This window comes from Chaetodon auriga, chromosome 22, assembly GCF_051107435.1.
Source record: "Chaetodon auriga isolate fChaAug3 chromosome 22, fChaAug3.hap1, whole genome shotgun sequence".
NCBI classification, from domain to species: domain Eukaryota; kingdom Metazoa; phylum Chordata; class Actinopteri; order Chaetodontiformes; family Chaetodontidae; genus Chaetodon; species Chaetodon auriga.
The window spans coordinates 5712829-5724729 of NC_135095.1; the positions used below are offsets into that span (position 1 = coordinate 5712829).

Here is an 11901-nt window from a genome sequence, read left to right on the forward strand (position 1 = left end):
ACTTGATTAATATAACCTATCACATGATGCAATGTGTCATTACATCACACGACTTCCTACATTACATCATGACGATGATGTCAGATCATCGTACCACATCATATCATGCTGTGGCTCAACAGGTGTCATATCAGATCACGTTGCATGTTGTGTCGTGTCACTGTGTACATTCTGTCTCACAGGTGATATAATAGACAAAGTTTCCCCGCCGTCCTCTGAAAGCGGCGATGGCCCTGTGAACAGACCTCCACCAGAAAGCATCACCTCAGTTCCCTCCAGCCCCTCCTCCGTCTGGATCACGGCAAGGGCGGCAACCGCCAGCAACACGCTGGCTGAGTCGGTCTATAAATCATTCACCTCCTCCTCGCTGCTCAGGGTGCTGATGCACACAACCCAGCCCATGTTTAATGGTAAGATAAAACACCTAAGAACCATATGTCATATATACTATAAGGAATATGACTTTTACTTCCTGTTGAAAGTGGCTATGAATTTCCAGTATGAGGGATTTAACACAGCAGCAGCATGGTATGAATAAATGCTTTTGTGGTGGGAAGACAGCTGACTTAATTATGGTGGGTTGAATCTCTGTGACAGTCCCTGGGCTGTACTCTGCCTTCTCTGTGGCATTTTGTATAGTGGCATGATGTAGATAACGCTGGTGGTAGTGGTAATGGTGCTGGCTGAAAAGAATAAACTGGCCTTGATGATGGTTAGCGTGACAATCAGCTGCTGCTTCTCTCTCCGAACTGTTCCAGAAATGAAATACGCTTCGACTCTTCCTCAATTCTTGCGGCATGTTGCGACTCCACGTGAGGTCATATTTTCCCCAGCTCTGTATAATCTACTTGACTGAACTCAAGCTCAGTGACTAGCGTCTGCTTTTGGGATTCCTCTCCTGGGTCTGCATTCTTTTCTGTGTCTCGGTGGTGCGCTCTGGTGGCTGGTTTTTTTCTTGCACCGTTCACTTCATCTTGATGGTGCGTTGACTGTGTGTCTTCGCCGAGTTGCTTAATGACATCTCTTCATTCAGGAACTCTGTACATAACATCCAACTCTTGGTTCTCTTCTCTGCATTGCCATTGTGCTTAAATTTCTCAGCTTCAGTACACCTGTCATGAGCACCGTATCTGGGAAGTTCCGTTCTCATCTCTTCTACCTTTCCTGGCATGAAAAATACATCTTGAAAGGACCTGTTTCAGTGTGGCTGTCCTGGAAAAGTTTTCTCTCAAACTTTTACTGTGACTTTTCTTGCAGCAAATACACCCACATCAAAGGGTGAGGACTCAGCCATTGTTCAGTCCTCTGGCTTAACAAACTCTGCTAACACACCTCGTGGAGCGATCATCGACCCTGCAGTCTCTGTCCCAGAAGGGGGATTCTCTGCCAGAGGAGATTTATTCAGTGTCACGCCTCAATCACTCAGCACTTTTAATGAATACACCAGCAGGTTCCGTCCTTCTCCTGCCCTCCCTGGAGATAAGAGGAGGGGCGTTATCTTTCATCATAATGGCAAGTCCTCTGAGGAGCACTCTATCGTCCATCTGCAAATGGATTTAGAACACCCTCAGACCTCTACCAGTGTGAGTTCACAGGAGCGCTTAATCACTGCATACTCCCTTTCTCTGCTGCGTGGTGATGACTCGAGCACCATCGACCTATCAAAAACAGAGGGAAGTACCCCAAATGCTTCTCCTAATCAAGCTGATGGTCACATTCAAGACGGTCTGAACACCCTGCCGCGTCCCGACAATGAAGAGCAAGGCAGGACGGACAAACACAACAACGACCCCGACTCCCATTTCTTTGATTCTAAAGGTTCGTTCTTTCCTTATAACTCAGAACAGTCCGACACAGACATGTCAGCAGAGGGAAGTGGAGTAGGTTCCGGCCTTTATAGCAACAGGCTCAATCAGGAATTTGACGGAGTTACCACAGTCAAGACTCACCAGTCGACTATTCCACATTCAGCTATTAGCTTTGAGGTGGATAACACTGGGAAGAAGAGTAGATCAACAGGAGTTAAGATGAACAGTGAAACAGCTGATGATACGGATGACGCAGGAATGAGTGGCAAGAAAGAGTGTGAAACAGTGGCAGTCAAAGAAATGAAGGAGAGTGAAAGTGAGCTAAGTGGTGAGGAAGAAGAAGAGATGGCAAGAGAAGGAGTACATGACACTGGGAGTCAGAGAGTGGAGGGTGAAACAAATGAGAGTGCCAGACAGCTCAATAGCACAGCAGGTTATGATGTGCTCAAAGGAAGAGAAGCTGAAGGTGAGGCTGAACTCGGAAAGACAATCTCCACTGAGAGAGGCAGCGGGGATGAAATCGAGTCCAATTTTAGAGGTTTTAGCTGGCCTGAGGACGCCCCTGGTTCTGGAGAGGGTGGTGGAGATGGAGCGGGCAGTGGAAAAGGAAATCAAGTCAGTGATGACAAAGAAGGTATCAAACCTGCAGGTGGAAAGGCCAGTAGTGACGAAGGTGATGAAAGAGAAGACAGCAACAAAGAAACTGTATCTGGAAGAAGAGGTGGTCTCTTCTCTAAGCCGACAGCAGAGTTCCCACTGTTTGACAGCAGTGAAGAGGATGGCTATGGCGATGATGAAGGGGGTGGAAACAGAGGTCTCGACAGTCACATTGTTTGGGGTGACTCTTCTGTGGAGGACACGGGTGTTGGTAAAAGAAATGGAGATCAGGAGAGTGAGGAACACATGGAAAGAGGTGGTAGAGAGGACAGCGATGCAGCTCTTAGTGGAGAGAGTTTGCAGCCGTTCTCAAGTGTGGACGGATTGTTGTTTGACGCTGCCAGAGGTCCCGTGTTCGGGCGTCTCGTCCCTCTGCTCAGACTGACAGATGGCAACAGGGCCACGGAGGAGCAAACGGAAGGTAAATGTACCTCAGTGCTCAGCTTTCCCTCTGCTCTGCTGCTCCGTGACAGAATGCAACAGGTTTTTCCCTCTCACATGCACCTTTTCATACACACAAGGTAACACTAACCCACACAGTCTGACTTAGGTGGCACTCTTTGTTTTGACTATTGAGCCATGACAACACGGTTATTGCTGGTGGAACTTTAAACACAAAAGGCTCCAATAATCAATATTTGTACAGTAATAACAGAATAATGTGAGAGGGGTTAATGATAGATCATTATTCTGACATGATCTCTGCTTCCCTCTGCCTGTGTGCGTTCTCACACTCCCACGCTGTACACATCATTATTGCTCTCTCACTCTCTCAGAGGGCAGCAACAGCAGCCACGAGTCTCGGGTTGGGCTGGTCGAAGGTGTGGAGAGGGAGAAGAGGACAGTGGTTCCTCTGGCTGTCGTCTCTACTCTGACCATCCTCTGTCTGCTGGTGCTGGTGGGCATACTCATCTACTGGAGGTACACACACACACACACACACACACACACACACACACACACACACACACACAGGGTCAATACCTGCCTGGATCAATTTCACCTGTGTACTTCAGTGAGACTCTGGTTTCTTTGTGTCACAGAAACTGTTTCCAGGCTGCTAATTTCTACCCAGATGACAGTGCATCACCTAAAGTCATCTCCGCTCCATCTACACCCATGCTGCTGGCTACAGGTAACACACACACACACACGCACACACACACACGCTCATTGGACTTTATTCTCAATGCTACTAAGCTGCAGCGTTAAGCACACAAATGTCCACTCTCCGGTTGCAGACGGTCACGAGCCACTGACAGTGAAGCAGTTTGTGAAGCACGTCATGGAGCTGCACACCACCAACACTTTCTCCAAGGAGTTTGAGGTGCGTGGAATGTTCATGATTGTCTGTCTGTGGACATTTTTCACAATGGGAACGTTAAGAGCCAGAAGATACTTTGAAAAGAAATGCTTCATTTGTCATAGCTCCTTAATGCTCTTCCATATCTCTATTAACATCATGTTCTTTAGGAATATCATTCAGCACAGAGGTAATGTGTAGCGTTCATGTACAACATGTCGTGAAACGTTGGCAGTGCTTCTTGGTTCTCAACCCAGAATCCGAATTCAAATATGCAAACACATCAAACTGAAGGCAGAACTACGAATTTGATACGCAGGGTTTGACCCAGAAAAACATCACAAGCTTTCAGGGTGGTCAAACCTCCATCTGTGTTTTAGAAATGTTGCACGTGGAGAACTGATCGTATCTTTACGTTGTTGTGTATTTTAGAGCTTCTTGTGGGTTAGTTTCAACAATAAGTACATCTGCATGACATTAGTCACATGTGTTTCCGAGCATGAACCTCCTGAGTAACACACACAGACAGGATTAATTCAGGCATACCTCTCCCATGTAAAAGCCAGTCGACTTGTGTTTTTTGTGTATTTTCTTACAGTGTTTCTGCATTTTATATATAACAAACCTAAAAATTAAAGTAGCGTGTTAGTATCAACCTGTAGATAGACACAGGTGTTTCAGGTTTATGCGCATCCAAATGATGCATTAATACTTCAGTGTAGAATAAGAGGACATGGCTAACATGGTTTCAATCTAAGTCCACAGCTCAGTTGGGAATCCATGTATTTCCCACTTAGCACCGCCTCTCTGTGTGTATCTGAACCCCATATTCCTGTACCTGCACTGACTCCCTGTCTGTCTGTCTGTCTGTCTGTGTCTGTCTGTCTGTCTGTCTGTCTCATCTTGTCCCCCACCCCCTCCCACTCTCCTTTCACCATCTCCACCACCATCGTCGTGCTTTCTGCATCCTCACCACCCTCCATTAGATTGTCAGAGAATCCTATGAGGTAAGACACCTACAGTATCACCCCTCTCCTGTAGCAGAGTTTTGTTTCAATGAAATCTTCCTTGTATGACCCCCCCTGGTGACAAACCAGTCGTCTGCTTGTACGCTGCATCATCTGTATGTCAGATGTGATACTGAGTGCAAACCTGGTGAATAATAAAGCTTAATTTTTAGTGTTATAGTGAAGAATTATCTGAGGAAGACCTGCTTTTCTCTGCTGCTGTCTGCCTTTCAGAGTTCAGTCTGTATTACAAGTTGATGTACAGACATATTTTCAGATGGAGATTGAACCATGGTCACATACAATAGGATCAGCCTCCTGCATCGATCATGAATTATACCTTTATTTCCTGTATATGAAGCTGGCCTTAGTATGTGTGCACTTTACTAAGTGAAGTCGAGATTAAGATAACCTTAAAATGGGCTATTGTTTCTCTGTCTGCCATAAAACCTTATTTTTTCCTCCATACGCAAACCTTAATTGTAGTTACGACATCTTTCATGTGCTTATGTCTCCATTGTGTTGTAATATTATAGACCACTACAGACCAAGAAAAGAGTAAAAAAAAAGATAATAAAGCTGCTTGTCCAGCAAAAACACAGCCATAATTCATGTTCACTCAAATGGCTCCAGCGCTGAGCAGCTAATCCAGATCTTATTTGTGTTTTCTATTATTTTTCAGGAGGTGCAGGCGTGCACAGTGGACATGGGCATCACCGCCGACAGCTCCAATCACCCCGACAACAAAAGCAAGAACAGATACATCAACATACTGGCCTGTACGTCACTGCTCGACATGTCTGTTTATTTGTAAAAACCAGAAGCGATGACACTGATGAACCTTTTCCTCTCCCAGATGACCACAGCAGAGTCAAGCTCTCCAGCAGTTTGGACAGAGATGGGAGATGCGGCGACTACATCAACGCCAACTTTGTGGATGTAAGTGTGCTTTTGTGAGCTTTTTGCTGGAAAGATTGTAGCTCAGGTGGGTCTTTTCCTCCAAAATGTGCCGCACATCACGTCCAGTGTTTGCATGGCTGAATAGTGGTTTCCTCTGCAGGGGTACGAGAGAACAAGGGCGTACATCGCAGCTCAGGGGCCCCTGAGAGCGGGCAGGGAAGACTTCTGGAGGATGATCTGGCAGCAGAATGTTGCCGTTATTGTCATGATCACCAACCTCAAGGAGAAAGGACGGGTAGGACGTCACAAACACAAACAGCAGCTTCTCCACAGAGATCAGTAAAATTTCATGAGATTCAGTAGTGTATGTATTCTGCTTTAGAGCATGTACATTAATATTGAAGTAATGTGTAACAGAACAACCAAAATTGTATTTTACCTGCAAGCAACATGCAAGTGAATAGTCCTGGTTTCAGGAATCTGAATCACTGCCACATCTCTTGTTGAGCGATTCAAATAGTATGAATAAAGTGACACAAAACAGTCAATGTGATTATCAACTGACGGCCAACACAAGTGCAACATTTTACCATGATGTTTATCGTGCATGGTCAAGTATCAGACAGGTTTTGAAATGGTTTTAGCTGATATTAGATATGCATTAGGTTTCAATTTCTGAAAATTTAGCTGCTAAATTGCTAAGTAGTTTTAAATAATTATTGATTCTTTGCCCACTTGATGCAAGATGGACATTATCTAAGCTGAAAGTTGAAGTTAAAGCAAATGTGTTAGCATTCATGTGGAGTTGTGCATCCGGCCACCTGGCAAATCTAAGACTAAGATTCTCTCTTAGACTTTCCTAAGGGAAATATGTTTTATCTTTGTCATCGTTCTCCAGACAAAATGTGACCAGTATTGGCCGGAGGAGAACCAGGAGGAATATGGCCCATACCAGGTGACCCTGAAAAGCAGCAAGACCCTCGCTTACTACACACTGCGGACGTTCACTGTCAGAGATACCACAAATAAGGTACTCCACACACACCGCACACTCGAACTAGGTCTGTTCAACCTGAAACACACAGGCTTTGGAAAGCTCCTCAGAAGAATGCAAAATCACACACATAAGAAGTCCCTTTCTGATCCTCCAGGCTTCTCAGAGGAGAGCTGAACACACAGTCCTCCATTACCACTACACCCAGTGGCCGGACATGGGCGTCCCAGAATACACTCTGCCTGTGCTGTCCTTCATCAGAGCATCCTCCCGGGCACAGACACAGGAGATGGGACCTGTGCTGGTACACTGCAGGTACACCGCGCGTGTGTTACTGTTTCACATTTTCCATGTGGCGAGGGGGTGTGTTTGACATGTGATGTGTGTCACAGTGCTGGTGTGGGAAGGACAGGAACCTACATAGTGATAGACAGCATGCTGCAGCAGATCCAGGATCAGGGCACGGTCAACGTTCTTGGTTTCCTAAAGCATGTCCGCACGCAGAGGAACTTCCTGGTTCAGACGGAGGTAAGTGGACTCATCCAAAACACACACACACGCACACACGATGCTCTTAATGTTCATCCTCCTCCTGTTGCTCACCTGTAGGAGCAGTACGTGTTCATCCACGATGCTCTGGTGGAGGCCATCTTGAGCCGTGACACCTCGGTGACCTCTGACCTCCTGCACAGTTATGTGTCTGACCTCCTGACCCCCGGGGCGTCGGGCAGGACGCGCATGGACAAACAGTTCAAGGTACAGCATGATTCTAAACCTGTGTTGTTCTCTGGTTTGGCCTTTATGCTTCCACATTCTGGTTTATCACACACTGAATGCTGCACATGTAAGCGTGTTTTCTGTTGTGTTTCAGCTGATCAGTCAACGTCAGGCAAAGCACGCAGACTACAGCACTGCCCTGAGGGACGGCAACGCTGAGAGGAACCGAGCCCGAGCGCTGATGCCTGGTAAGCAGGGCTGCTGTGGGAGTTTGGGAATATGTGAAGCACAATATCTACTGACATGATGAGGGCCTGAAGGTGGGTCTTGAAGAGAGGCCAGCAGTAAAAAAAATCTACTTTTGAGAGCTTTGTTCATTACAGCTGATACCGAGTTTACATTGTACATGTTCCTAAACTGAAGATCATGATGTCCTGTTGAAAAATGACGTATAATCACACCGTAAATCAGTGGCAGATTAAAGTGTACGACAGTATGAGCCTTGTTGTGATTGGCTGGCTTATCAGAGTGGTGAAGATGGATCATTGGCTCTTGTCTTTGTGTTTTTCTACAGTGGAAAGATCAAGAGTGTGCCTGACCGCTTCAGATACAAACTCCACAGGGTACATCAACGCCTCCTACGTTATGGTGAGACGGCTGGAAATTGTTGGATTTGTCACCGTCTTATGAAAGGGTGACACTAGTATTTTTCAACCTGGATCCTTTTGAATACATGAACGAAACATTTGGCGGTAGATCGATGCTGCTCGTCTTTTCACAGGGACATCAGCACAGTAAGGAGTTCATCGTGAGCCAGACGCCTCTGAGCAGCACGGTGGCAGATTTCTGGAGAATGATCTGGGAGCACAACACACACACTGTCGTCCGTCTGCCTGACACACACTGTCGGGTACAACACACTCACACAGCCTCACATACTCTGTGTAGTACTAATACGCAGTCAATCTGACACACACTCCTCCATGTTTCCCTGTTTGTGGCAGAGTGAAGACTCGTGTGTTTACTGGCCCGGTAAAGACCAGCCAATGAGCTTTGAGGGTTTCACTGTGTCCTACTCGGGGGAAGAGCATGTGTGTTTGTCCAGTGACGAGAGACTTTTGGTACAGGACTTTACAGTGGAGTCTCCACAGGTAACACACACACGCACACACATCAAATCCACTGTGTTTAACAAATGTACATGCAAAGATACACACACATCTCAGTCCCTCATGTCTGGATTTCGCTGCCTCCGTCCAGAACAATTATGTGTTGGAGGTGCGTCAGTACAGCGCCACCTGCTGGCCCAACCCAGACAGCCCCATCAGGAACAGTTTCGATCTGGTCAAATCAGTCAGAGAGCACAGCAGACATTCAGAGGCACCTACAGTTGTACATGATCCGTGAGTACAGCGCAAACAGCCTCGCTCCTTCATTTCACATGTTGTTCTTACTTTGTAAGGGTAAATCTATGTGTGTGTGTGTGTGTGTGTGTGTGTGTGTGTGTGTGTAGCTTGGGAGGCGCGACATCAGGGCTGTTCTGTGCCCTCACCACCCTGTCCAGTCAGCTGGAGGAGGAGGGAGCAGTAGACGTCTACCAGGTGGCACGGATGACCAACCTCATGAGGCCTGGGGTTTTTAATGATATAGTAAGTACTGGGACACACACACACACACACACACACACACACACACACGCACACAAACACACATGTAATATTCTCAAAGCTCCTTCTTTTCTCCGTCACCACAACTTTAAAATGACAGCGAGCTGAGCAGTTTCATCTCAGACATTCTCCTCTTATGACAATCGTGATATCGGAAAAAGTAGCTGGCGAGAAATATTTTCATAATGAACCACGGCTCAGCCCTCAAGTTGTGTTTCACCCCCCGCAGGAGCAGTACCAGTATCTGTACCGAGCCGTGCTGAGTCTGGTGAGCAGCCAGGAAGACCAGAGAGCCCTGCAGAGTCCTGAAACCAACGGATCTGTGCCACTGGGACAGACCAACGTCGCTGAGAGCCTGGAGTCCCTCATGTAGACACATGTAACACGCAAACATGTCGCATACACAGAAAACGCAGCATACGAGCACTCACACACACACACACACACACACACACCACTGTGGTGACTGAGGATCAGCCCAACATGTGATGAGAGGAGGAACACCATCATTTCTGCGTCTGTGGTTCATAGCTGTGTCCACCGAGCATGCTAACGCTTTCATGTACCGTGTTCAACAATCAGAGATCATCATTCAAAACAGAAAAATAAACCAAATCAGTGTAGGTGTCGAGGCGCCTCCCGTTTGGTCATATCCTACGACAAAATCCCTCTTTTCGTGATGAGCCATTACCAGGAGCTCCGGCTCCTTTAGCCGCCTGCCTTAGTGCCTGCAGACAGACGCTTTCTGCCCACTGAACAAGACTGGCAGGTGCAGACGGGTCATTAAAAGGCAGAACCTTTATTTACATACCGTCAGCGTTAGCATGCACAGCAGACAATGCTACAGAATCCACCAGACACACACAGCTCATTTCTGATGTAAAGTGACCAAGCAGCCATTCTATGACTGACAAGGTACCGCTGTCTAATAAGGCACCCTTTATACAGGGTTTATATTTTGTTAAGTAATGCCTTTATTAATGGTTAGTCAATAAATAAACAATGCTCCCTTTGACTGCTTAGACAAGCATTTCTGGAAAAGGGCTGCAGACGATGTGGACCAGAGTCCATGTAGTAGTATCTTATTAAAAACTGTAGACTTGCTCATTAAAGCTCTGTTATCATATATAACTACAGATGTGATGGCTTCTTGGAAAGTGAAGACCAAATGAGCCTTTATTAATCAATTACAAGGATTTATAACCATGTTTGGACATTTAGGGTAGAAAGACCAAACACCAGCTCTGATGTATAAAACATCTGGAAATCATTTAGTGATCATTGATAAATTCAGCAGCTCTTTATAACGGGCTCATTATTAGAAAGTGGGACCAAAGAAGCTTCACTGCCTTTCCAACAAGAACCTTCAGACTTTTCAACTGTGTACCTGTCGCTGGTCAGCGTGCAGCCCGAAGCAGCCGAGCGCCAGCCGTTCCCGAGAGACGGCCGGAAACCTTAACCTAAATGAATACGAAAAAATGTCAAAAAAGAATTCAACCTGAAATGAGTTTCTCGACATGTCATCGAACATGATTTTTCTTAACGATGGAAGGGGGCAAAACCAAGTCCAACAAAAACCCAAGTTCAACAAACAACGTGAAAGCAAGATTACTGAAAATTAAAAAAACGGGAAAAGATGCAGGAAAGGACTTTCTCCTTGCTGTCCTTCATCATATTTTATGCACCGCACATTAAGCAGCAGATTTGGGGGCTCAAACTACCACACACCCTTATTTCGAATCGTGGTTTGAAGAACCAGAATCTCTAAAGGCCTCACCAGTGACAGACTGCTGGTGTTCACTGCTGTCGAGCTTCTCTGTTCTTGTCTGGCTCCATGGTCTCTGGTACTCCGTGCCTTTCTGTAATTCATGTTCTTGTACTATAAACCTGTTTTGATACAACAACCATGTGACTAATATGCCAAAATAATGATCTGTGATTTTTTTTTTTTTTCTATTTTCTTAAAGTCTCGTTGCGCTCGTTCCTTTCTTATGTAAACTGGGATTTTTCAGTGATACTCAAACCCGACAGTCCCTGTTGAATTTGTGTCAGTTAACAATGGATTCTAATGATAACCAGCTTTCACCACGGGCGGAAAATATCCAAGCCTCTATCACCACCACTGCAATACAATAATCAATCAATCCGATCAGCTGTAAGAAAGCCAGCAGACACAGTCGTCGTGCTGCTGCGAACACTTGGTGTTTAGACAGCGGGACGAGCAGCTGAACTCACTTTGGATCTGCATCCCTGTGCCACTGTGCTGTGACTTTTCTTTTTGAAGGAGTCCAAATGTTTCCGTTGCGTCAGACACGATCAATCGACCTCTGAATCACTTTCAAACAGCACTGCGGCTTCTCTCTGTGCCGCGCTTTGCGTCATTTGTTCAGCTCGTGTGGGGATGCAAAATGGCACAAACAGTGATTCAAACCAGACTAACTGTAATGTGTCTGAACTCTTTCTGTGTAAATATCCCTGAATATATCAAAAGGCCAAATTACTGTATGTTTATACTGTACCTCTATATATTTTCTATTTTACTATAAAAGTGATTTTCTAGTCATTCACACATATATATAACTGTGTCGATTCTATTTGATAATTTTAGCCTGAAATATTGATCATGTTTATAGTTTTAATGGAATGTTCTCTCTTTTTATCTTTATGATTACAGTAGCAGCTTAATGTCTCTAGCTTTATCTCCAGCCATAAACTGGTGCAGTATGTATATAACAACAGGTTGAAGCAAACCTCGTTCATGATTTAAAACTTGTTTCTTTTTCTGGGAGGGAAAAAATAAAACGTTCTTGTTTAGACCCAAACCTCATCCCTTTAGTTTTCTTGAACA

The 11901-nt window shown here is 45.5% G+C and overlaps 1 protein-coding gene across 2 annotated transcripts in view; it reads left to right on the plus strand.

The window, feature by feature from the left end:
• Window positions 1-11880, plus strand: part of ptprz1b (protein tyrosine phosphatase receptor type Z1b) — a 49546-nt gene extending 37666 nt beyond the window's left edge. The window contains exons 14-32 of one of the 2 annotated variants that reach the window (XM_076721762.1): window positions 183-410; window positions 3242-3386; window positions 3509-3600; window positions 3707-3792; window positions 4755-4775; window positions 5458-5554; window positions 5632-5714; window positions 5836-5970; window positions 6574-6705; window positions 6827-6984; window positions 7062-7197; window positions 7279-7425; window positions 7541-7634; window positions 7961-8034; window positions 8168-8296; window positions 8391-8537; window positions 8647-8789; window positions 8900-9035; window positions 9283-11880. In XM_076721762.1, coding sequence (XP_076577877.1) covers window positions 183-410; window positions 3242-3386; window positions 3509-3600; window positions 3707-3792; window positions 4755-4775; window positions 5458-5554; window positions 5632-5714; window positions 5836-5970; window positions 6574-6705; window positions 6827-6984; window positions 7062-7197; window positions 7279-7425; window positions 7541-7634; window positions 7961-8034; window positions 8168-8296; window positions 8391-8537; window positions 8647-8789; window positions 8900-9035; window positions 9283-9426 — 2327 coding nt within the window. In that variant the 3' untranslated portion in view covers window positions 9427-11880. The remainder of the gene's footprint in view (window positions 1-182; window positions 411-3241; window positions 3387-3508; window positions 3601-3706; window positions 3793-4754; window positions 4776-5457; window positions 5555-5631; window positions 5715-5835; window positions 5971-6573; window positions 6706-6826; window positions 6985-7061; window positions 7198-7278; window positions 7426-7540; window positions 7635-7960; window positions 8035-8167; window positions 8297-8390; window positions 8538-8646; window positions 8790-8899; window positions 9036-9282) is intronic. The other variant, XM_076721763.1, reaches the window with a different exon arrangement.
• The last annotated feature ends 21 nt before the right edge of the window (window positions 11881-11901 follow it).